General features: G+C 34.9%; 1 protein-coding gene across 5 annotated transcripts in view; it reads left to right on the top strand.

Annotated features, from left to right (window-relative positions):
* The window catches only part of Utrn (utrophin), a 514,146-nt gene that overhangs the window by 462,886 nt on the left and 24,429 nt on the right, over positions 1 to 26,831 (top strand). For 4 of the 5 annotated variants that reach the window (XM_026397636.2, XM_026397635.2, XM_077801941.1 and 1 more), the window contains 6 exons: positions 1,178 to 1,344; positions 4,019 to 4,130; positions 18,789 to 18,925; positions 24,291 to 24,329; positions 24,558 to 24,623; positions 25,702 to 25,767. In XM_026397636.2, coding sequence (XP_026253421.2) covers positions 1,178 to 1,344; positions 4,019 to 4,130; positions 18,789 to 18,925; positions 24,291 to 24,329; positions 24,558 to 24,623; positions 25,702 to 25,767 — 587 coding nt within the window. Of the gene's footprint in view, positions 1 to 1,177; positions 1,345 to 4,018; positions 4,131 to 18,788; positions 18,930 to 24,290; positions 24,330 to 24,557; positions 24,624 to 25,701; positions 25,768 to 26,831 lie in introns of those variants that run through there. The other variant, XM_026397634.2, reaches the window with a different exon arrangement.

Below are 26,831 nucleotides of genomic sequence, written 5' to 3'. Positions count from 1 at the left end.
ATTCCTACAATACCTCAAACATCAGAACTTCTTTAATAACTATTAGCTAAATAAATGCATAAAAATACCTTGAAGCTCTTTGTAAATAAGATTTTTAAAAAATTTAAGTTAATGATATTATAAATATCTTTCCTTTGAGAATATATGCATAAAAGGAGAACAATGTGCAAAGTTTTATACAGATCTAAGTTACTAATTTTCACCCAAGAAAACACTTTAGTTTCTTTTTAATGCTTACTGTGTATAAAGATAAAGACATTTTAGAAATGTTACTGGTGTTATACATATGCATGAAGTACAAGCCTACAAATATTTTGCCAAAACGTAGCCAGTGATTTATCACTGCTGAGAAAAAAGAAATGCTCACACCGTGTCTTTGAGGAGAATCAATGTCATGGGTTATTACATTTTATAATGGCACTTTTTCTTATTTTAGACATAAAAAATTCCAAATGATTTTTCTAGATATTATTTATAGTCATGTATGTTGATTCATAGGCTGACCTCAACAATAGCAGAATGATGTTGATGAAATTTAACTTTGCACATTACAAAAATTCCTCAGGATTTGAAGAGGGGCTGAGAAGTTTTATCTTATTTATCATGTCAAAGTTGGAAATCCTGCAAAGACATCCATAGCAATATGTGATGATGTGGCAGGACTGAAGCAGGATCAGGAATAATGGCTCTCAGTTAGCATTTCTAGTGGCCTTCAAGTTTGTGAGGTTATCATAGGTCTTTACTACACACGCTTTTGCCACCTTAGATACTTGTGTGAAAAAAATTGCCTAGACCCATGAAATCTTGATTTTTGCTTTTGTTTTTAAAAATCCAAGTACTAATGAATGGGATTTTTTTCTTCCTATATGACAATTTCTGTTTTTTCTATTTGTAAATTCTAGAATTTTCTTGCCTTAAAGAACCTTAAATCTTTTTTAATTTTACTGACCTAGAAAGAGTTACATAACTTTTCTCTTAATTGTGCACAGATTTTCAGAGGATTATAAAGCAGTAACACTTACAACAGCTTAAATGAAGAAATGTTCTTCACTTTTTTTCCCCCTTTTCTTTGCAGTGCTGAGAATTAAACCCAGGGCCTTGCACATGCTAAACAAGTGCTCTACCACTGAGCCATACTCCCAGCTCCTCACTTTTAATGCATTTGCTTCTTTATCAGAATAACAACAAACCAGAGATAAGTGTGAAAGAGTTTATAGATTGGATGCGGTTGGAACCACAGTCCATGGTCTGGCTGCCAGTTTTACATCGGGTAGCAGCAGCTGAGACTGCAAAACATCAGGCCAAATGCAACATCTGTAAAGAGTGTCCAATTGTAGGATTCAGGTAAGAAGTACTGCCGGTGCTGGCATTAGACTGCTTTCTGTTCTATGTATGTAATCTCCCTGAATGTTCATCATCCTTCTACATCATTCCTGTTTGGGGCTTTGACTCCCTAAGTACATGGGGAATGCTCAGTGTGTTCCACCCATCTAAAAATACCATCCTTCCAGTAACCACTACATGAACTTATTTTATAATTATCATGGTTATTTTTACTACTTTGATCCAGAGTCTCTATTTACTTAGGTCACAGAAATGTTCATGTAGGATATAATGACATGACTGGTTATAAACATAGAGTCCTGATGGAATGTGGTGGATGTTCCAAGGTCTTTGGGATGAAATTTAGTAACCAGGAAGCAACACTCAAATACTACTTGAGAAATAATCAGATTACTGGTAAGGATGTGCAGACAGCTTATTTAGGAAATCTAACTTGAGGAAAATACGTTAGGATCTTGAAAACGGTGAGATGATAGGTGATAAATGTTGCTGCCTCCTTTACTCTTGTGTATTTTCACAACTTTCCACATTGAGAATATGGTACCTCTGCAAATTTTAGTTTCAGAAGAAAAGAGAAATAGAATAGATAGCATTTTTTAGGAACAACCCCAAGCCAACATTTCTTCAAACTAATGGTGACTTCGTTATTACACAGATTGCACAGGGAGAAAATAAATGTTAAGAACAATTCCAATAGTAAAATGGGGCCAATATAGAATAGGTCTGTTTTGCTCTTAGTAGTAAAAAGATATCTCTCTTTCCTCTAAAATTAAAGGGAGAATGAACAGCCAGCTATAGAAATAAAGATAGAGGAGTATGTACTTTAGAGAATAATCTTAACTTGTCCAGGCTGCCTCTGTACCAAGCTCCTGTTCTCTTTCTCTCTGTGTGTTTGTGTGTGTGTGTGTGTGTGTGTACATATACACATATATTTTCCCCTCCCCCTATGTGTACGTACATATATATACACATATTCATATTCTGAACTTTTGCAAATGCTACTAGAATTTTTCACTAATTACTTCCAAAATTGAATTTTAACATCTTAGAGCTCTAGGGTGTTTGCTAAGCTGAGAATTTCCATTAGAATTGTATATAGCTACTTTCCATTAGAATCGTATACTAATACTTAATGGTGGAATATTTTATTATTTAATTGTAATAGCATATACAGATTGGAGATTTAATTCCTTTCATGTTCACAAGTGCAGAGATAGGAAATCCAGGACTGATATCATTGCTCCATGATCATCCGAATTCCTAGTTCTGTCTTTGTGCTCTGTCATCCCTAGTGTATGGCTTCCATTTCCATGGTTATCTCACAGGAACAAAAAGGCTTTTCCGGATGTCAGGACATTTTCAACAAGGAGAAAGAAGGAGCTTTCCTCTTCCCAGCGAAGTCAGTTCCTTGCAATTACATCTAGAAACCTCACCCACCAACTTCAATAATACGTGTTGTGCTGGTTACATCTACCAGCAAGAAAGACTGAATTGGTATTTTAGAAGGGTGCATTGTTAAAATATGATAATAATACAAGGGTTACCTTTGATGAGAGAATGGCTATCGGCAATAAACATAGTGCCACTTCAAAGAGACAACATCAATCATGTTTGTCCATCCATGCTTATAGGTCAAGAAATAGTAGTGGTACTATTTCAAATCAGTAGATTCTTGACAAAGTAAGCTGACTGTAGTGTAGACAGATTGATTTTCTTCAAATCAGCTTATGAGTGATTTTGTAGGTCATTATAGAAACTACTCAGCACTTCATAGTTTATAACATTAACCTCACATAACCTTTGCATTTTGCTTCCATTTTCACTCTATTAATCCGATCATCTAATTTTTTTTTCTATAGATAGATATAATTTATTCTCTTAGTTCCAACAAGCCATGCTCTCAAGGTGGAAGATTTGGGAGATGTTTTCCACTCAAACCCATAGAAATTTAATGTCTAGAGTTTCACTACTCAAAATAAGATTCTGCAAATGGAAGTCAGCATGGAGTGTTATTATTATGTGAGAGTTTTAAAAACAAAAGAATGTAGTGATTAAGGTTTTATTTAATTGACTATTTGCTACAGGGTATTTTTTGCTTTTTAATTTTTTTCCTAATGAATCTTTAAAACCAAATTTAGAAATGCTCATTGTGAGAAATAATACCTTTGTGAAACATTTTAAGATTCTTTTTGTTACCCCCATGGTATTGGGGATCCAATCCAGGGCTCCACATGCCTGAAAAGCACTGTACCATTTAGCCACATTTCCATCCAAAGATTCATCTCTTATTGATGGTATAAAATTTTAAAACTTGACGTGTCAATTATCATAGCTCGCTTTTCTTCATCATTTTTTTATTCATATTCAAACATCACAGGAAATCTGACATGGATATTTATTTTCTCATTGTAACTAAACATACCGAAACATGTTTTAGATAGAGACTTAAATAAATTTTTAGATTCTTAAACTCCAAAAATTCATTTTTCTGCCAATTGGAAAGGTGGTTTTCTCTTTGTCCTAATTTGAAGCTGAGTTACTAAACAAATTCTGTGTATGTGGCGAATGTAACTTTATTTCCTTGGTGATCTGGATTAATGAAATTCCTTACTACAGATGATTGATGTAGACTAATAGGAATGCAATGCAATGAATTTTCCCTTTTTCTCTCCAGGTATAGAAGCCTAAAGCATTTTAACTATGATGTCTGCCAGAGCTGCTTTTTTTCTGGTCGAACAGCAAAAGGTCACAAATTGCATTACCCAATGGTGGAATATTGTATACCAGTGAGTACTGAGCCAGGATTTTTATTTTTTTTTAATGCATTGCTTTTAAATCAACTAGTGTCCATGATTTTATTTGGTTTACTTAGACTTAACCTTTTTTGGGGGAAAAGTCTCTTCCAGGATTACTTAACCCTATTTTTTGTTTTGTTTTAAGTAAACATCTCTAGTATCTTGGATTAATTAATGAAAAAATTTTTATCTTAGAAAATTTAACTTGGTAACTTTTTTGGAGGAGGGGGTTCTGATTTTAAATTTTACTTTATTGGAAACAAACTCTTTTAAGATCTCATACTGACTGGTCTTCATTGAAAATGATATATGATGAAAATCATGATTCTTTTAGACATATTTAAAATAAATTTTATTATATTTCCTTTAGCAAAAATGTGGAAAATGGATAAATTAAAAATATCCTTTATAGATTAGCTCCTGAGTAAGTAACTCTTTAATATTTTTCTAGGCTCTGATTTTGTTAAATTTTTATTTTTATATTTATGCATTTTTTATCCTTATTAAAAATACTTGACATTGTGTATACTAGCTGGCCCCTTATGTTATATAGCATAATCTTTCCCATTAAAAAATATTTAATTGAATTAATTACTATGATTTACCTAACCAATCCCTTAAATTTAGACATTTAGTTTATTTCCAATTTCCAGGTATTATAAACAATACTTACAAATACCTTTGTGAAGATAGCACTTTCCATTTATTATATAAATTTAATTTCCATTGAATAAAACACTAGAAATAGATGGTTTGATTTAGTGAACATAAGTATTTTTATGGTCAAAATACTTGATGACAAGTTATTTTCTAAAAGAGATCTGTCCTACCTTACATTATTATCAAACTTTGTTAATATGTTAATTTAATCTAGTTCTGCTAGAACTGTATACTGGTTATTATTCTTTTGATCCAAAGCTATCTTTCTCTGAAATTATCTCATTTTCTGGCAATAACTATTCTTTGACTTCCTTCCAAAATGTGCCAAAATTTATTCATAGAGTTGTACATTTTCTTTGGTTTAGGGAATTAAGTTACTGTTTGGATCATAAACCAACAGAAAGGCAACAATACATATAAAATATATGCATATAATTCTCCCATTTTTAGTGTCTTGTCTCAAGTAAATAGGGACTCTATGTGTAGAGAGGAAATATTTAGAAAATATTGCTGAATTTTACTGGGTGAAATACCCATGATGCCTAACTTTAACCAGAAAAAAAATATTCCTCCCAAGAAAATAAATGATTTATTATTATTACTAGTTTATTCATTCAGTCAACAAATTAAAATTGATCATAGTGTCAGGCACTATTATCAAAGTTAAAGTTGGTCACTAGTTACTATTATAAGGACAGATTATAATAATATATGACTTTTACATGTGTGAGTGTGAATTGTGTGTGTGTGTGTGTTAACTCAGGTGACTGAGTGTGTTAACAGGTGAATAAAGAGTTCAGTAGGAATCTGAAAAGTCAGTAAAGCAATATTTGGCAAAGGATAGATCGGTGTAAATTTACTGAGACTGGATGTATCCACTAGCTAGAGATTGTCAGAGTTAGACTTCTGTCCTTCAATAGAGACTGAGAGACAGAGATCCTATCCTTGATGATTACATTTCAAAGGAATGGCTTTCAGGTCCTTGAGAAAGATATTTGTGAGCTGTAAGAGAAACATTCACATCTCAAAGGGACAGAGGAAGGATTTAAAATAGTAAGCCCTTTTTTGTAAATGTTCTTGCAATGATCAGGGCCCAATCATAGCTCTTGGCTAGATCAAACAGTAAATTCTTTTGGCACTTTAAGTCAGGTTGAAGGTGCAGGGGTCATCCTAAGGATGAAGGCTTGAGCTGTCAGAAATTATGTTACTATTTCAAGTCTTTTAAAGGAGTATCAGGTTGGAGGGGTTTGGGTGAAAAAATTTGCTGCATATCTAGTTTTTAATAGGCCAAGGCTTCATCTGAGAACACCACACTTTGGTCAAGGAAAAAGATCTTTTGTCACTAGCGTCAACTCATTTGTCAGTATCCTACCAAGAAAGATAAGATTGCTGATGCTCCTGGTACTTTCTGTTTAGGAGGAAGGGATGTATAACAGTGAGCAAGGAAACCAAGAAATAAGATGATGATAGATTTATATTAAGTGCCTTAGAAATGGATAAAAAGAATAACTAGAGGTGGCACTTTATATAAAGAAATTGGGTAAGGTTGTCCAAGAAGTTGCTATTTGAGTTGAGACTGAAGGTTGAGAGAATCATCTACTTTGTAAGAGTGAGTGGATGGGTATTTCAGAAAGAAGAAACAGTACCCACAGTGCTCTGGAGATGGGCAAAAGGTTGGCATGGTAGAGATGCAGAAAGAAAATGAAAATGGCATTTCAAGGTGGTGGCGACAGAGCATGAAGCCCAGCTCAGGGTTTTCCTGCGTATGGGACCTTTGGCTACTGCACAGGCTACGTGTCTATAAAGTCTACGTTGGGAGAATTTCACAAAGAGTGAATTTTGCCTTTCACAAAAGGGAGAGTGCTAGGACATAGGCTTAAAGAGAAAGGCAGGTAGGTATCAAATTTGGGATTTGGATTAGGAATAAACCTAATATTAGCATTTACATAATAAGAGCTGGAAATTAAGGAGGCATTATAAAGAGTTAATATCCAATTTTAATATATAAAAGTAAATATATGTGATTATAGTAAAGATACATATGTTACTATTTTTCTTATTCTTATTTATTTATTTATTTTTAGTTGTAGATGGACACAGTATCTTTATTTATTTTTATGTGGTGTGGAGGATCCAATGCAATGCCTCACACATAAAAGGCAAGCGCTCCACCACTGAGCTATAGCCCCAGCCCTGTTTTTCTTATTCTTAAATACATTTTTTTTCCTAATGGTTTTATAATATACTCAAATAATTTGAAATAAATACATCTTCAACAATCATTGGCCATTGGAGTGTGGTTGAGAATCACAAATATACAAATGAATTCACTCGCATCAAATTTTGAATAAAATCTGTAATTTACCCTTAACTCTTCTTGTTAAATAGTTCTTGCCAAGTCACTGTTATCATGTTGTAGGCAGATTAACCTATAACATACAGGATAATTTCCTTTTCTAAGACGTGCTTTGAAAGGTCCTTTGCTCCTTTCTGAGCTGGTTTGGTGATCCCCTCAGCCTTGCTGCAGATCATCTCTATGTCAGGTTGTTTTGCATCTCATCATTTCACTTTTTTTTTTTTTGAGGTATAGGGGATGGAACCCAAGGTCCCACTTTTGATAATCAAGTTCTATACCATTGGGCAAAGCGTGGCTCCTGACCCTACAACTCTTTATAAAATAACTAGAAATATACATAAATGGAGTCTTTGAAAGGCATACACTTGCATTTAATGATAACAAATGACTTAATATAACTGCTTCCCAAAGTTTATTTTTGTACCCACAGTCTTTGAACTTTTTGCTCTCCTCTTTTAAGTAAGCTGTATTTATGGTTCATCTATCCTTTACCAATCTGAACTCATTTAATGTCTGCTTCAGGAAATGAACTCAAATGTGAATTTATTTGTTCGGGACAGTGATAATAAGCTGTGCTTGAGTGTTAAATGAATCTGACCTTTCCATGAAGATCTAGATGTGTGAATTTGTCATAGCTCATCTCCACTTTTGGTTAAGGCACTACTCCATTCCCATCACCAACTTGATCTCCATCTTCTGCAAGGTCTTTTTTGAGCCTCCTCTCAGTGCTTCTATTGTTAAAAACCTTCTGCAGTTTGTAAACCTTATTTTAAACCCTCCCAACTTCCAAAATATTTCACCAGCATTTCAGCTTATGATTTGTGACAATGTTTGTATTTAAATGTAGGAAGATTAATGGTGTATGAATTAGCTATCATGATTCATGAAGGTATTTTATAATATTGATAATAAAACATTTGTAAGAGGAAATGGAGTGGATTTTTTCTTTCCTTAGGAAATTACTTTTTTAACTCTTATTTTTCCCCACCATTCTGTAATCTAAATTTGTACATTAATAATTTTCATTAGGCTCAATAAAAGATTGTCTTCAGGACATAACGTGACATAGGTTTTATTTAATGTCTGTCACCATTTTCTCTTCTTTCATCCAAATCCTACATTTTTCACAAAAGCAAAACTCTTAACTTTGTAGATGAAATCTTCCCAACCTCCTCTGTCTTTGGACCTCTGGCAAGGACAGTATCTCAAAATGGGAATGAAGAACAAAATCACTCACATCACGATCTTAGAAAGCAGAGAGAAAGAGGAAAAAAAAACAGTCCCATAATACCCTTTGAGGGCACACCCTAGGGACCTCCTACCTGGTCCCACTTTCTAAAGGTGTCACCACCTCCCAATAAGCCTTTAACATATGGACGTTTCATGAACATTCAACATCCAGACTATCTTAGTCAATTATATGTTACTATAACAGAATACCATAGATAGGGTAATTTATAATGAAAAAAAAAACCCTTAAATTTGGTTAATGGTTCTAGAGGCTGGGAAGTTCAGGTTGAAGGGCAAGGACCTTCATGTTGCAGCATTCCTTTGTGAAAAGTAGAAGGGCTAGTTTGGGAATGCAGTCTAACTTATCCTTTCATCATGACCCTACTCCCATGATGACAACTCTCATTATCTAATCTACTCTTAGAGTTCTAACCTCTCAACACCATTGCATTGGAGATTAAGTTTACAACACAGGAACTTCCAGGACATACATTCAAACCATAGTCTAGATGTGTTTCTGGGGACTAGAGCTATAGAGAAAATATAATGGAGAGAAAAAGCCTCTGTGGAGAAATTAAATGAGACTATACAATAATTTTTAGAATAATTAAATTTATGGATCAAGATAGTGGTTAAAGTTTTCCTTGTAACTTGTGCACTTTGTGAATAAATTCAAGGACTATCATTTATCTTAAGACAGTTACATTTTTTCATTAACAATGTCCAGATCCTAAGTTTCTTTTTTATTGGAATAAGAGTTAATGAATTCAATTTTTTAGTGAAAATTACCCTAATTTGATCTTCTTTAAAAATCATCTTTGTGATGAATAACCAAAACTCATTTCAAATTAGACACATTTTAATATGTTGTTAGGGCACATAAAAGTCTTAGCATATTTCTTAACAAATTTCAAGTATACAAAGCATCTTTAATTGTAACCACTATGCTATACATAAGATATCCAGAACTTAGTCGTGTTGTAACCAAAAGTCTTAAGTATTTTTACATTTCTAAACCTCTTTCCCCAGACCTTCATAATCAACATTTTGCTGTCTCCTATAAGGTTGACTTTTTTTTTTTAAGATTTCACATATAAGTGATATCATGCAATATTAGCCTTTCTATATCTGGATTATTGCACTTAGTATAATGTCCTTCAGTTTCATTTATATTACTACAAATGGAAGGATTTCCTTCTTGTTTAATGCTCAATAATAATATTTCTGTGGTGGGCATGTGTGTGTGATGTTTTCTCTGTTCATCTGGTATAGCATCCTTGGGTTGATTCCATATCTTGGCTGATAATACTGCAATGAACGGGAGAATATACATATCTCTGAAATAGGGATTTCATTTTCTTTGGGTGTGGAGTGAGAAGTGGGATCATTTTTAATTCTATGTTTAATTTTTAAAAGAACTTCCAGACAATTTTGTCATAATGGCTGGACCAGTGATAAAATATCTTTCAATTAGACAGAAAGTATGATGGATTTCACATATGATTTTTAGGAGTTCCTGTAGGTGCTGAGAGTGAGAGAGAAATGGATAGCGTTAAATTCTGAGGAGAATGAGAAACATTTAGAATTGCTAGGCAGGTCAATCACGAGTCACCAAGAGATGAGTAAAGATTGTTACATTGCCACAGACTGCAGCTGAGGTTAATTGGCAGGGATTTGTAGTTTGTGACTCCATCATTGCTTAGCAGCTTTAGAATTAAAAGCTGGTAGATTTAGGTGAAAGCCAAAAGAGTAAAAAATTCAGAAGTATTGATGGAATTGTGGGTGATGTGGGCTATCCTCATGCTGCAGACATCTTAAAGGGACTCCAGAGGCTAGAAATCAAAATTGGGGTGGGGGAGCTTTATTCACATTAAAGAAGGGGGAGGAAAGCTCAGAACATTCTAGTCAATGAAAGATTTTTTCCAAGTTAGAGATTTTAGACTTGAAGATGTTTTCAATTATGATATGACCGTAGGGGTAGCTATACCCCCAATATGACTGAAGTGTGGGACATAGGAAATGTTAGAGATGAGATAGGTCATCACTCCATCTCTAGATATATAACAAGTAATGACTGTGTGTGTGGTGCTGCATCATAAAAGGGAGTGCAAGGGCACGTTGGCTTTAGTAGTTGAGGTCAAGGGAGAAATGTGGAGGGGAGAAAAAAATAATCTTTTCTTCCCATCTAAGGATCAGGACTGAGGCCCCTAAAACAGGACAGAGAAACAAGGTAAAAGCTTATAGATTTATTTAAAATAAGTTTTACCTGCACAAAAACTTTGATAAGGAAATAAAGACCCAAAGAAAGGGAAGCCTGTGTATTTTTATACTAGGTTTGATGAAGAGGAACAGTCATGGGGAATTATGGTTGCGCAGAGGGATATGACCTAATGGTAATAAATCAGGGGAACTTAACAAAGCCTCTTTGTTCAGTTTCTCTCTGCATCGTTGTGTCTTCAAAGGGTCTTAGACAGTTTTTTCCTGCTATAGTAGAATACTACAGATTCAACAATTTATGAATTCTGGTGCTCCTTGGTCTCATGGTCCTAGAGGCTGGGAAATCTAAGATGGAGGACCTGTACTTGGTGAGAGCCTTTGTGCTGCACCATCCCATGGTGGATGGGATTTCATGGCAAGATACCATGCAAGAGAGGGAGAGGGAGAAAGCACTGAAGGGGATCATAATCATCCATTTTCTTCAGGAACCTATATCCATAATAATTTACCCTCTTCTGCCGTAACAGCATTAATTAATTCGTGAGAGCAAAGCCCTCTTGACCAACTCACCTTGGAAAGTCCCACCTCGCAACACTGTTGCACTGGAGTTTAAGTTTCTAACACATAAATTTGGGGAGGATGCATTCAACCCATAGTAAGAGATGAGGATGTTCCTTTCCTCCACGTATAGAGAGAAAACCCCTCCAATAAAGTTCTCTGCTTCAGGGGACAATATCAGAAATGAACTTCCTGTTGTTTTCTCAAATGTACTGAACCTTATTGAGGTATTAAACTTAAAAAAAAATGTGAGGTAGAGATTGTGAAGCCAATAATGGAGATTGTAGGGAAGGTGGGTATTATCATGGGGGGGGGCATCAGGATTCATTAATGGAAACAAACGTTGAAAAGCAATTATGAACAAGATGTAGGGGAATATTTTAAAAACTGAGTCCGCAATAAAGGGGAGAGAAAGGTAGACAGATGGAGGCTGTGTGTATCTGGTGAAGAACTTGGGTCCAATTCATGTAAGGAAAATGAGAGAAGGGGAGGATTGAGAGAGTACTCTATCCATTGGTCAAGTGGATATGAGGATGCAAAGAGTTAGCTAGGATGGAAAGATGGTTGGAGGGACATATTGACTCGGGATGATGAATTAGGATATTTTCAAAATGTTGTTACTTGAAAGGTCAGCAACACTAGTAACTTCCCAGCTTTCAGGTTGCCAGGCTGAATTCACTGTAAATTTCACACATGTTTGCTGGCCTTTGAATAGGACTGGTTTCTACTGGTAGTTTTATTGATATTTTGGTGGAAAAAAATACCCCCATGGAAAGCAGTTTATGAACGTAATGCCACTTAAAGCAGCTTGGCAGTTTTAAACAAGTGCATGTTATTTTTTCTGTGGATTCATACATGATGAAATAAAGCAAAAGCACATTGTTCTCCATAGTTTAAAAAAGAAGAATCACAATATTCAATTGAAAAAAATAGAAAAGATTTTAATTTTTAGATGAAATGCTAAATTATACCTTTCCTTTATTTAGTAGGTGCCATTGGCAAAATAAATAAATAAATAAAGCAAAGAGAACAGAGAGGAAAAAGATGCTAGAAACAGTTGTTTTGTCTCCTCTTCCCTCTTGCCAGCATTAGTGTATTCTAAGGCTACAAAAATTATCCTTAAGAAGTGCTGATTCATTCTTTGTTGAGTTCATATAGTTTGTTTTTGGCAGTCTTGCTTCTTCAGATGTGGTTTGGGATATTGGCCAATAGGCTAAAAAAATGCAGCATCATTGCTATTTCTCTGACCTCAGCCTCCTAAAGTGATTTTTTAGTTCTCGTCCACCCTATGCTGTTTCCCAGTAAGTCTGGTGCATTTAGATTGTGTCATTAGTTTTTAAAGGGAAATTTGGACATTTTACTTTGGGTGAATTATTGCCTACTTATTCTTGACCCGTGGTGATATTGTTAATGTTAATTTTTTGGTTTCATATTTTTCCCTGAAGACTTAAAAAGCTCTGAGCCTCTCTTACTGATTTCATCTATCCACAGAATTCAAATGTGTCTGAATTTCAGCTTGTTGAAATCAGTGGAACTTAAACACTGAGAAGTTCGTTTTCACTTAAAAAAAACAAAAAACTTTTGAGAATGTCTTTAAAATAAGTCCTATGATAATGAAACATACTGCTTAAAAATACACATGTACCACTGGGGACGATTGACTTCTATATTTAAGAAGTAAATCTTGCTAATAAGGGTGCTGTTAACAATGATTTTAGCACTTATGCATGAATCAAAGGGTAATGTTTCATTATTCTACTCAGGTACCAAATGACTGTGTTTTTTTTAATAAATAATCTTGATTTATATCTTGAACTCCCTTATTTTCCTCTGTATATAACTCATTCATATTTGTAGAAAATAGTTAGAAATCTAATATAGGAGTATTTGTTGAAACAGATGATACTGTCATCTCAAGTTATGAACTGATCTCCCTCAAAAAAAAAAAAAACAATTGAGAGATTTAAAGCCAACTATGGGTTTTGTTTATGTATTTATTTATGGGTTTGTTGTTATTTTATTTAAACTGTTTATTAATTAGAAATTGTGTATTTTGGCTTGAGATTATTTGGCATCATTGTAAAGAGCCCCTTTATATGTGCAGCTCTGTGGATCTTTGGAGTTAACAGTGGTTAAAGTCATAAAGGAATTTATTCAAGGACCTATTTGATTATGAATACTGTGGGGGCTTAGAATTCATTTCTGAATCTAGAGTCTTTTGCACCTTAGCCTTGTTGCTGTTTGTGATTCACATTAAAGAGAAGGAAAAGCCTTTTAGCCATTTATCAATGTTTTTGAAGTTTAATAATGCATAGGCGTCTGCATTTAAGCTAATAATACACAGTTTGAAATATGAACACGGACACACTGAGCAATACATGTGCTCTAATATATAGGTTTACAACTCAGCAAAAGAGAATAACTGAAAATCATGCTCCATATAACGGGTCTTTAGTTTTTGTCAGTCAAGAAATAATTAGAAGAAAATTCAGAATATTCCTTTTTTGTTATTATCGTTGCTGGTAAAATAGAATCTGAAGAGTGAAAATCCATCTGATTCCATCTTCTGCAGGATTTCCTTTAAAGTTTTCATGGACACATGCATGGGTTTATCTCAGAGTAGATTTTATAATTCAACAATACTTTTTCATATTTTATTCATTCATGTGTATTTGTTGCTGGGGAGCAAGTCAAGATCTGGTTACTTCTTGTCCTTCAAATAAGTTTCCATTATCTTACTGCTATTTAACTACAGAGTGGAGTAAAGGATAATTTGAGTTTCATATACCCACTTGTCTCCATGGGTTCAGTTCTAAAATGTTTTTCAGAATCACTCACTATCATTAGCTCTCCAGAAATGACAATTTGAAGGGCAGCTCTCATTTTCATATGTGCGTTCTTGTGTGCTTGTTAGAAACCCATCCAGGGGGACTTGAGGCAGATGGTGGTTGTGTGACTTCAACTTTTTCAGTCTCTTTTTCCTTTGTCATTTTCATCCCATTTATTGAAATAGTTACAGAGAAAGAGACAGGGCCACTAGACAGCAAGACCTCAAATCCACAGACAATGTTTATAACACAAATAGGTGATAAGATATTCTCAAAATTAAAATTGGTTGTCACTAAGTGACCACCAGCAGATACTCCATGGAAAACACCAAGGTCTGGTTCTAGAGCAGAGCTCCACCTGGGAGAGCCTTGCCTAGAGCCAAGATATGAAGGTGTGTAATTCTGATTCGAATGGTGCTCTGGCCCTCTGAGTTCTTAGACGTAATGTACTGAGGCTTTCCTGTAGAAAAAGGACTTTTCCCATGTAAGGGATTAACTGTTGGGAATAGAACCAGCATTAAGCAGCTCAGAGCAAAGAACTGAAAGGAAGAAGTCTGGCCCTAAGGGTGTGCTGGGTGAGGAGTGAGAGTTAGGAAGCAAGACCGAGAAGGCTAATGGTTAAGTGCTACTACAGACAGGATGTCTATGTTCCCTCTTCCCCCAAGTCATATGTTGAAACCTAATCCTCAAAGTGGTGTCCCAGCCAAAGATCAGACAATTAGAGCTTCAATAATGATAAAATTTCTATAGATTGAAACCCATCAGCGATGTTAAAATCTGAGTTCATAGTGGTATTTAACAAACAAACAAATAAAAAAAGAAAGAGATTGGTTATCTTTGAAGGATGATAGGAAACCAGTTCAATAATGAAAATTGGTCAATAAAGGAAATACAGTCAAACATTTATCCTGCCTTTCTAAATGAACTGTATCATTGAGTAGCTAAATAGTAGATGTAGGGATGTTTTTCCATAAAAACATTTCAACTAATAAATGAAAAATGAATGATAGCATCACCATTTTGTAGCCCCCAGTGAATGGATACAGTTGCATTCCTCATGAGAACCTGCCAGAATAACAAAAGAGAAATGACCTCAGGTAATCTGGCCAAATACCACCACTCTTACCAGAAGATCAAACCTGACTCTGATGCATTCTCTGGATCTAGCTGGTAATTTTCAAGATAGCTAGAGGACAGAGGGACATGATGAATTGCAACAAAAATGCACATTTTTCCAAAATTGAGAGTCTGGAAAACTGTATATGTCAACTTGCCTGGGTTTTCCAACAGACAAATTTAAAAAAAAATGGCAGGTGTAGAGGAGGAGACTATGGATTGAAAAAACAATAATTAATCAGTACTGGACTTTTTAATATGCACAAGAATAAACCATAATATTTAGGGATAGAAGGTGGAGTTATAAAACTACTTTCAAAATATAAATAAGTTATTTATAACATAAAAATGAGCATAATGTTTATTATGGAGAGGGAAAGGGAGTTGCGAATGGAAAAATCTTCTAGAATATTCAGCAGAACTCCATTAGCTGAATCAGATGGTATTGTCACATGATAATTCATGAAGCCATAACTTGTTGTGTTTGTCTCTATTTTACAATAATAAAGATTGAAATATATATCAGTCTAGTCTCCAAAATTTTAAGAGTGGTTATCTTTGGGTGACTGAAGAGCCAGTTTACAGTTTCCTTCCTTCCTTCCTTCCTTCCTTCCTTCCTTCCTTCCTTCCTTCTTTTTACTCCCTTATTTATATTTTCTTTCTAATGGTAGTTGCATTAAACATTTGATACAATTTAAATCTATAAAATGTCATTTCAACATAAATTTCTAGAAGATCAACCAAGGGCATCTTAGCACTGCTTTGTTTAAAATGAAGAGAGATTTCAGAATGTAATAACAGATATTTTTGTCAAGGGCTATGGCTTCTTTCTCCTACAAAACTTAAAATGGTTCCATTTTTCTTGTAGTGACCTAGTGCTGATGTGATGAAAAGGCCCACGTTTGCTATAACAGCTTTCTCTTTAGTGAACTTGACTGGAGGCTTAATGTTAGTTTCTTTTCAGGTCAAATAACTGATAATAATGTCTTTACAAGTCATGGCAGTTAGATGAGATTGAAAGAAAATTAATTATGAGGTCCAAGGTTCTATGTTAGCGTGTTACTACACTCATTTGTAATGGGATCTGCAAAATCTTTTTTTGTCCTTACGGCAGTAAACAAAAACCCAATCTGTCATGAAGTGCAGGTGTCATTTAAAATGTTGGATAATTTGGACAGTAATGAGTGTTCCTTTCCATTTCATCTCCATATTATGATAGGACTCCCTATTATGGTAAGCCATAATAAGGAGATGAAATGGAAAGTTATAGCATAGTAATAGTTATTTGCTTTTTAAAAACAAAGTGTCATGTCTATACTGTGAAGATAGAGTTCAATTTGACTATATTTAATTTGTTAGGTACGTGGTCCTCTTTCTTCTTCTTTTCTTTTTTAACCAAACCACTGTACTATAATTTAGAGAAATATTAGTAACTGTCATTAGATAGCAAATTAGACCAAATATATATAAATATTTTAACATTTTTTGATGAAAAAGTGGGTTTAATTCATTTTCTTGGCTCTATCCCAACAGAAGAATTACATTCTGCTACCCTGAATCTAATCCCTAGTTTCTGTGGGATGAATAACATTTCATATTTTTTTAATATTGCATGAGGTTTATGGCACTAGTGAATTAATGCCCTAAGATTACAGCTTTGGGTGAGAGGTTTTTTTCCCCCTCAATATGAAAATCATTGAGGAAATAAAAATGTTCTTTTTCTGTGTGAATATGCACTAATTTTTAATGCAAATGTATACACTATTAAAAACAATTGAATTTCAGTCTCTGTTATAACTTTCTGAGAAGGTACGAGGTTGGTTGGTTGGTTGGTTGTGGTGATAGTAGGAGGGGTAGAAAGGAGTTTTTTTTTTGTTTGTTGGTTGGTTTTCCCATGGTCTTCCATATGTTGAATATATTTACTAAACAATATGTGATGTGGAATTAGACTTGTGTTTTGGGTGATTTGTAATTTTTTCCTAAGCATAAGTCCATGTAGGAACCCAGATATAAATAAACTGGAACATTATACTCAATGAGAGAAGCCAGTCATAAAAGACCATGTATCATATGAATCCATTTCTGTGAAGTGTCCAGAACAGACAAATTCATAGAGACAGATAATAGATTAGAGCTTGCCAGGCTTGGGGGATGGAGGTATGGAGTTTCTTTGAGGGGTAATGAAATATTATGTACTTATATAGTGGTGATAGTTGTTCAGCTCTGAATACACTAATAACCACCAAATTGTACAACATATGCTGCCTCGTTTAAGGCATACTGGATAAAGAACTTGGTGTCTTGACCACTGGCCTTTTCTCCTGCCCACCCAACTCAGGGTGGAAGTTGGAGACCTGGATGTACTTGAAAACCGCTAGCCTAGGAGATCAAAACCTTTCCATTGCCAGGCTTGGAGACAGTCCAAGTAAAGGCTGGAGTACATTACTTCATCAAGTATTTCTCTGTATATTAACAATGTGCTAAGAGCAGACAGAAATAATTGGGCCACAAATGCTTATTCTAACACAAGGTTCTTCTTTTGGCATTTCTGTTATGAAAAGCCTCTTCCCTTAGCCATTTTTACAAGACATTCAGAAGCAGTCTATCTATAAACTAAATTATTGTGGTACCTACTATAAAAGCTATGAGTGTCCTCTGCAGTTGAGGGATATGTTTTCAGTTTTATGCTCAGTCCCAGATATTCATTCTCTGCATTTCCTTCTTGACTCCCAACTTTATTCTCTCTCCTATTCTGCTTGATAAAATCTGAATATTCACAGACCACCATCTCTTATAGCAACCCATTTTCCTACACAAAGTTGCCTTGATTTCTTTTTTAATTTGTTTTTTCTGCATGTCTGTTAGATGTCTGAGATGGTCAGTATCCATATAACTTCAGATCCTTATAGTTCATTTTCAGTTAGTCAGAAAATGTTTTGACATTATTAATCTGGAGTCAAGGCCTAATGATTGTGTAGGTCTGTCCTTGCTGGAAGTTATTTGTTTTAACAATGTGAAAATTGATGATGAATTTTAGTTCATAACTGGCTTTGGGATTATTCATGCCTCTGTTCTTTGCAAGACTAGAGTAGAATCAAAAGTTTCCCTTAGTCTTTACTAGAAGCAAACATATTTAGATGGAAAGGGAGTATCCTAAAAAGTAGCATAGCTATGTAAATGCCGACTAATTAATTGTTTTAAAATATAGCTATATTTTAAACTTTCTCTTTTCAAAACAAGTTTGTATGAGTCCTGGGCAATACTTGTGAAATAAAAGACAGGTTGTGGGCAGGGAGCACACAGCAGAGTAAATAAATAACATTTATCACTCACTCAGTTTATGTTACTAGTCGTCGTCACTACTTTTTAAACATCAAATCATTTTAGCAATAGAAATCAAGCAATAATATTTCTAAAAGTAATTTAACTTTTTGATTCAAGTCATAAAATATTGGGGAAATGTATAGTTTTGGTTTATTTTCAAGAGAAAATTTAAAACATCAATCACTGGATACATTTAGTGAATACCAGTTGCCATGTATTTTCATAATATCATGTATAATTCCAGAAATTCATAAAACTAGCAAATGGTTGGTATTAAATTGCATCAGTTTACTCTGATTTCATTGTAGAGAGCAATCTCCTTTGATTTTCATGAGAAGTGTAATTTTTTCAATCTCGCAGACAACATCTGGGGAAGATGTCCGAGACTTCACAAAGGTGCTGAAGAACAAGTTCAGGTCAAAGAAATACTTTGCTAAACATCCTAGGCTTGGCTACCTGCCTGTTCAGACGGTTCTTGAAGGTGACAACTTGGAGACGTAAGTTCCATTTTTAATTAAATATTCTATGAACATTTATTGGGTTTTTTTTAAATGTTAGTAGCACATGAGAAATTAAAACCAAAAAGATTTGTGTTTTGGTAAAATGTTCTGTCTTGAGAGGTAAATTCCTTGGAATCAGTCTTTACAATTATGAATCTTAGTTATTTACATTTGACAGTGTTGCAGCTTAAACACATTAATCTTGTATGTGTTTCCAAACTGGTGACCTCTTTTCTTGAGCATCTCTTTTCCTTTTAAAAGTACTTAAATAAAATTTTAATATTAGTGCTTTCTCATCCCCTTTCCCCTTTGGAGTTGTTTTTACTATTTCTCATAGTGTATTTTAATCTTTTTTAATAGAAATTTATTAATCATACTCAATCTCTTGCTTCACATACTCATCTATGCTAAAAATCTTATCGAAATCTCATTACCTTTCTTATCTCTTTTCTGTTAAAGATGAAGGCAGCAAAATGAAACAGCTTTATGTATTACATGCAATAGAAAATTTCAAAGTATATATTAATTTTTTAAAAGTATGTATTTTGAGTTGACGACCATAAATAAAATTCTAAAATACCATAATTGCTATGGGATTTATAAAGCTAAGTAAAATAAAAATTTATAGCTTGAAAGGAGAAGGAAAAAAACGGCTTTAAATGAGCTAGAAGAAATGCAAGGAAGTAATTTTATGTTACTAAACAATTACATATGAAGATCAAAATTGAAAAAAAATTTAAGTCTTTGAATCACTTTAAGACAATTTAAAAATGCTTGCCAAGGCCATGCTTTTGTGGTTGCATCTGGGGAAATCAACTTGTATTGCTAATCATCACCAGAGTGGCTTGTCATACTTCATTTTATTTTGAATATGAGAGATAATCAGAGAATCATAGTAGTCCAATGTGTTCTGACAGTCAGTGGCTCAAAAATGTCAGAATAGAACAGATGACTTGGTCTGATATTTTTTTTCTTTTATCCCTATGGTAGCCTGGTAGAACAGGAACTTTTATGAATTTCTGAGCACATGAATCTTTCTTTTATATATAGAAAGGTCCATATAACACATGCACATATAGAGTATAAGAAAGAATTCAAACTTTTTGATAATTCTGCTTGATAACAAACTGTGTAAAGTTCAGGTATGTGACGTTCCTAATTGTTTTTTCCACTGTTCACATTAGAACAAATTTTATGAGATCAATGTTAGTTTAAGGAGAGCTATTTAACTAGCAGCTTGCGGGGCTAAGGCAGGAGGATTGTAAGTTCAAAGCCAGCCTCAGCAACTTAGCAAGGCCATAAGCAACTTAGCAAGACCCTGTCTCAAAAGAAGGAAAAAAAAATTGCTGGGGATGTGGCTCTGGTTAAGCCTCCTGGGTTCAATTCTTCATACCAGGAAAAAAAAAAAAAAAGCTATTTACATATATTCAGCAAATGTCTATTTCTGGTCTTCTCTTTTGTTTGTGGGTATGGTTTTGCCTTTTTGTTTAATAATTCTAGTAAAATAATTCTGCTAATATTATTCTTCTAATAATTCTGCTAATAATTCTTGTTTTATAATAGAATTTACTGTTTAACCAAGCTGAATACCTTATGATAAGCTTATACATCTGTTTATATCAGATCCAACTAACCTTTGTAATGGCTGTCTAAACCATAGAATTACCACTTGGTGCTTTAATTTATAGGGTCATTTGATAGGTTTGAATTAAGCAATGTACCTTGTGCTCTTTTGATAAACCACTGGCATTTTGTGTCCCAAATATCTACATCTTTCACCTGAAGCATGCAGGTGGATATATCTTTCATACTCTTTTTTAAATACTTTCAATAGTTTGCCTTTTGATGTCCAGTCATCATTGGAATCAATCGTGCCAGTATGAATGACTCTTTTAATGTGCAAATTAACAGAAAAACATGTCAAATAATTTTATGCACCAATTTTGGGGTACACTGCTAAAAATGCCTCACATCATTGTACATAAATTTATCAGTGAGAGGGAAACAAGAGAAAGAAAAGGAGGAGTATCAGATTAAATCAATGCATAGGATCCTTATTGAAGAAGATTTATGAGCTGCTGAATACAGTGGGCAGATGTTCTTTTTCAAATCCTAGTCGGAGCTCTTTGGATTTGGGGTAGTTCATTTGTCTCCTGAGCCCTTTCTAGTACAGGGCCACTTCATCTTCTGGTGAGTGGGTAGTAAAAAAGTTTGATTACATTTATTCTCCTATTTGTGGGAGGAGAACATTGGAGAAAAACCAGTGAAGTGGTGAAGGTGTTGAAGTTATTTATGGAGCTGATTAGAGTTTTCTTTTGCTTCTTTCTCTTTCATCTTGTAAAATGTCATGTTTTATCCTCCGAGTGTGATTATATGTATATGCATGAAAAATATTTATGGGAGAAAAAAAGAACTATTTTTAAAGGGGTTAAAGATACCCAAGCTAAGGTTTATTACATTAGTTTCATGGCAATTTATGTAAGATGTTTCAAAAAATAAATAAGTGGAAGTTGATTAAAAAGTGTATAATGGAAAACAAACCTGAGAAACAAACTAAAATAAAAACAAAAGTAATTTGAGTTCTGTGAGAGATGATTATCCACTAAAATGGTTGGTTAGGTTGGTTTCCTTAAAGATTCAAAAAGTAAAATAGACACCTCTCTCTGGTATTGGTAGAAGTGAATAGATGAATTTCATAATTAAAAAAAAAAGATTTTGCTATAGCAAGAACCAGTTCACAGTAGGAGTGGTTATGGTTGCAGAAGCACTGGACTGGGAGGAAGTGAGATCTAAGCTGAGATCTGAAAGACGAATAAGGCAACTTGTGACTGATTGGTGCACTTGGAGGGGGAATAGGGAAAGTTTGGGGGCAATGTAAGCATTTTCGAAAGGATGGAGGATGATAAGTTTCTGAAATGGGTGGGAAGCCCAGAATAGTGGCAAGAAGTGAGAGTGGAGAAAGAACCAGAAGCCAGAAAACGAGGGGCCTTGTAAGCCACACCAGAGCCTTTGGAGTTTATCCTCAGAGCTGTGGGGAGCCATTGAGAATTTATATATAATTGAGCAGCTGGGATCCCAGTGACATGCCTTGGGACATGTGGATTGAGGAAGGCAAAAAACCAGAAGCATAAGTAGCAGACTGCTGAGAATTTAAGGCACTAAAAAGGTGCCTTAAACATCACAACATTCTTTGAAGTCTGGGTTTCATTTCATATATTATGAAGTCTAACAGATTCCAATTCCTTGCATTATTTATGTGAGATTAACCAAAACACCCTGCTCCACCAGCACACTGTAAAACAAGGAGAGGCTGTAGTATAAGTCTGTGCTAACACACCAATTGGTATCACCACCATCAGAATTAATAATTACTTATTTTCAATGCTGGGGTTTGAATCTAGGTCATAGGAATGCCAGGCAAGCCCTCCACCACTGATCTGCATACCCAGCCCTGGTCTCACTTTCAACCCTCTTTAATAACCACAGGTTCTTACTCAGTAGAGCCTTATTTTTCCCTTCTAGAATTAAATGTGAAAGTTTATCACTTAATGTTTTTTTTTTCCTTCAAGTCAAAATGCTTTGAAGCCTAAAGTTAGAATTTCTTTAATCTCTGTTTCTTTTGCTAGAAATTTTCCATAAAAAATAAACTTCTTTCCAGAAACTCTTCACATGGTTTTTTGCCCCTGCTACCCTTATCTCAGTTCATGAATCACTTTTGTTCTAACCGAATTAACTTCACAAGAACCAGTCAAGCAGTTTCACAAAGCTTTCCCAAGGTCTGTTCAGATCAAAAATACACATTTTTCTTCCGTTTAAAGTTCATGTCAAATGTTGTTGCACACTTGAATTTAGCAACAATCTCAGGCAGTTACTGTTTTTACGAAGTGTGTAGCCAGTCAGCCTTCTGACATTTAACCTCCTTATTTCAGGTTAATGAAAAGAAGTGATGTAAAAAGAGTAAGGAATAATACTGGGTTTTTTTTTGTTGTTTGTTTGTTTTAGTTGTTCTTGTATCTATTTTGCACCTGTATAATTAAGGCTACTTACAGATTAGATATTCTGACAAACACAGGGTTTTTGAAAGTAGGTCTGAAGACTTGTAGTTTTTCATCCCCAATAGAGGACCTTTCATCTCTTTTTAGTCTTTGCCATGCAGATATTGACTTGTGCTTCACAGTCAGAGATAACGACATCATTAACTGTCTCTTAGGTATGGACATAAAATAGAGCTAGGAGAACCAAGGAAATCTAGAATAATTTTGCTTCAATCTGCATTAGCTTTTGCAGGAAACTTTATTTATTTATTTAAGTATAGAACTAGTATTCTTTGTACTTTTTAATTTCTACATTTGTTGCCCTTCCCCCTCCATGGAAATAAAAGTTGGGGTTTGAACTAGGTTGTTTTTTTTTTTTTTTTTTAGTTTATATAACACAATACCTTTTTTTTTTTCCTTTATTTTTATTTGGTGCTGAGGATTGAACCCAGTGCCTCACACATGCAAGGCAAGTGTTCTACCACTGAGCCACAACCTCATCCCCTGAACTGGCTTTTATTAGGATCAAATGTTTTCAGAGGCATTTTATGGAGGCTTGGGGATTCCTAGGCAGTGTGAGAGACTGGGGCTGCCCCTTGGGCTTCAAGTGATGCTGAACAATCCCACTGCAGACCCAAGCCCCTGAGTGGAGCAGAACATGTTTTCATGTGTCAGTTTCCTAGATTGAAATTCTGGAGGAAATTTTGTCTGAAGACAACATATCCTGCTCTAGAGATGTTGCTTTTGGTTTTATTGATGCTGTGGCAATTTAGAGGACTATAGGGGAGGGATGTAGGTTGCATCTTTTCCTAACTATCCGTGAAGTGGAGATACTTTGTGTACACCTGGGTGTGAATTTTTCATTTAAAATTGGATGTAGAATCAGAAAAATCTAATTTTTCTTCAACTCTGCCATTAATATATAATCAGGTGTTACATATTTAACTACACCTTTCTGATCAAGCTTCTTTTCCAGGAAAAACAAGAATATGATTACATCTTCTCTCAAAATGATATAGAATGCTTTCATTAACATTGTTCTAGCATTTTGAGCTATTATAGAACATCCTGAGGTTTTTTTCTTAGTTTTTAAATGTATTTGCTATTCCCCTGTAACAAATATCCTATTAGACCTAAGACTGACTGGAAAGGCCCCTACAGACACTTGAACACACAGCATCTTCTCTAGCATAAGCTGTGACTTCTGTTACTTTTGGTTTCCCCATGGTGGATGTCAGGTAGATGCATGAGTGGAATGCCCCGCCCTTTGTCTGGGACTGCTCTGAAGTGTTGTTCTGTGACTTTTGTCTCCTCTCCCCTCCTTGCAGTCCCGTCACGCTCATCAGTATGTGGCCAGAGCACTATGAGTGAGTATTCACAGCCCAGTGTTGAGCTTGGTGTTCTGATCAGGCCTTCTAGCATGCGGATGATGACTAAACTCCTGTTCTAAAGTAATACATCTACACCCTGGGTAACAATCCTGGTGGTTTGTTTGCATGGCAAATTCATTATTTATCTAAACTAAAACTAACATCCCTGCTAGAAACATCTATCAATATTTGACATAAAGCCACCCTTTGTTTTTTCCTGAACAGCCCTTCACAGTCTCCCCAGCTGTTTCACGATGACACCCATTCAAGAATAGAACAGTATGCCACAAGGTAAGAAATTTGACAGGAGGCTTCTGCCCCACTGTCACCCTGGATAATATCTATTTCTGTATTAATCTAATACTATTAACCTATCTTCATTTAAGGAATGTTCTTTTGCAGGAGCCGCAATTCCATTATATATGGAATCTGGGCTCTCTTTGCATTGCAATTTGCACTTTACCAAACACCTGCGCTATATTCTGTGAAGAATAAATCTCAATAGGCTGTGATTACTGAGCTCATGAGAATCCAAACACGGTACAGGCAGGATTTAGATAATGTGACCCAATTTTGGTGAATGAAAGCAGGGATTGAAAGTACTCTCAGGAGATGGTACATCTATGAATTACAATATGTAATTAAGTGCACACTAATGCTTTATTATAGGGGTTTGTTTTCGAGCTCCTAAGCAATATAAAATATAGGGCAGTCTTGATGGTATGCACAGATTTTCAGTGAAGTAGTTAACACTAGGCATTTATGGTCCTAGTAACTGGCTATGCTTGAAAACACCAGTTTAAGGGTCACAAAACTAGTAACATTTGAACTGAATCAGGACCAAGTAGAATTTTTGGAGAAAGGGTTGCTTAGGCTGATGGGAAAATATACTCAAAAACATTAGACTGGGAAAGAATGTGGCTTCTTTTCTCAACTGCAGGAAGGGGAAAGGGTGAAAGAGGGAGAAAGCATGGGGGGCAGAAGTTGAGGTCTGAGGGTGAAGGGCCCAGTTGTTAATGAGTTGGGTCCTGTCCCTAGGGAAAGGCAAGTTGTAGAGGGCCTTTACACATGAAAGAAACATAATTGGATTTGTGTGGGAATATAACCCCCCTTCAATGTAGAAGACCAGCTAGAGGGCCTGAGAGATGGGTAGGGGACAATACAGTCTGGTGGAAGATAGAGGCCTAAGGCCTTATGGCAGTGGTGATAGAAATGTAGCTGGACGTTAGATGCCATTTTAGTTTTATAATCTTGTTAGCAGATTTGAACCCTTCTCTGTTAAAATTATGGCAATGACTGTGGATGCGCTCTCAGTTGACTATGTTCTCTGCAGCCACATTATCTGATGTCCTTATTTTCATTTTTTCAGACTGGCCCAGATGGAAAGAACTAATGGATCTTTCCTCACTGATAGCAGTTCTACCACAGGAAGTGTGTAAGTAAATCATGAAATTAGAGCTGCCTGGGATGGATGGTTCTTGTAATGATGGCTGTCAGAAATAATCTTCATTGACTGTGGCTTTGAATTTTGATCCCAATCAAAATCGATAAGTGTGGTTCCAAGATGTCTAAATGGATTTTATGCTTTCCAGCTATGATAGTATAAACTTGATTTTTTTTAACCAAGTTTTATATAAGTTAATGAAAAAAAATTCTACATTGGTCAATCAGTCTACATCAAGCGAATCAAAATGTTTTATTCATAGCAACAGAATATTGATGATTATGACATTTCTTGTTAATTTTGCAAGTTTAATTCTATAAGTTATATGTTCTGTCTGCAGAGTTCTCTTTCTTCTGCTTGCTAACATTTTCTCCATAATCTGTGCATTTAGCAACACTGGTCCACACATGTTTGGAAGTATACTCACTACCTTTCATTGAAAAGTAATTCCTTCCCCATATTTTGTTTTATTAAATATAGGAAAAGACTCGTTGACTTATTTATTTATTTATTTATTTATTTAGTCAATAGAAGACATTTTATTTCAGTTGGGCACAACGGCATATGCCTGTAATCCCAGCAACTCAGGAGGCTGGGGCAGGAGGATCATAAATTTAAAGCCAGCCTCTATTTGCTCTTTTTAGATATACATGACAGTAGAGTGTATTTGAACATATTATACTTACATGGACTATAACTTATTCTAATTAGGATCCATTCTTGTGGTTGTACATGATGTGAAGTTTCGCTGGTCATGTATTCATATATGGACACAGAAAAGTTATGTCTAATTCATTCTACTGTCTTTCCTGTTCCCACTCTCCCTTCCTTCATTCTCCTTGTCTAGTCCAATGCACTTTTATTCTTTCCTCCTCTCTCCCTTGTCATGTTTTGTGTATTGACTTTAGAAAGCTTTTTGGAAAGCTTTCTAGCCAAATATTTTATCTTTGATCATCCTACTGTTGGTGTTACATATCATCTTTCTTTTGAAACTTTTCTTGGCTGTGTAATTCACATTAATTCTGAAGTAATGCCTGAAAACCTTCAATAGTGTC

The sequence above is a fragment of the Urocitellus parryii genome, chromosome 8 (genome assembly GCF_045843805.1).
Source record: "Urocitellus parryii isolate mUroPar1 chromosome 8, mUroPar1.hap1, whole genome shotgun sequence".
Classification (NCBI taxonomy): Eukaryota; Metazoa; Chordata; class Mammalia; order Rodentia; family Sciuridae; genus Urocitellus; species Urocitellus parryii.
The sequence above is the reverse complement of the archived record's forward strand: the minus strand, read 5'-3'. Positions and strand labels throughout refer to the sequence as shown.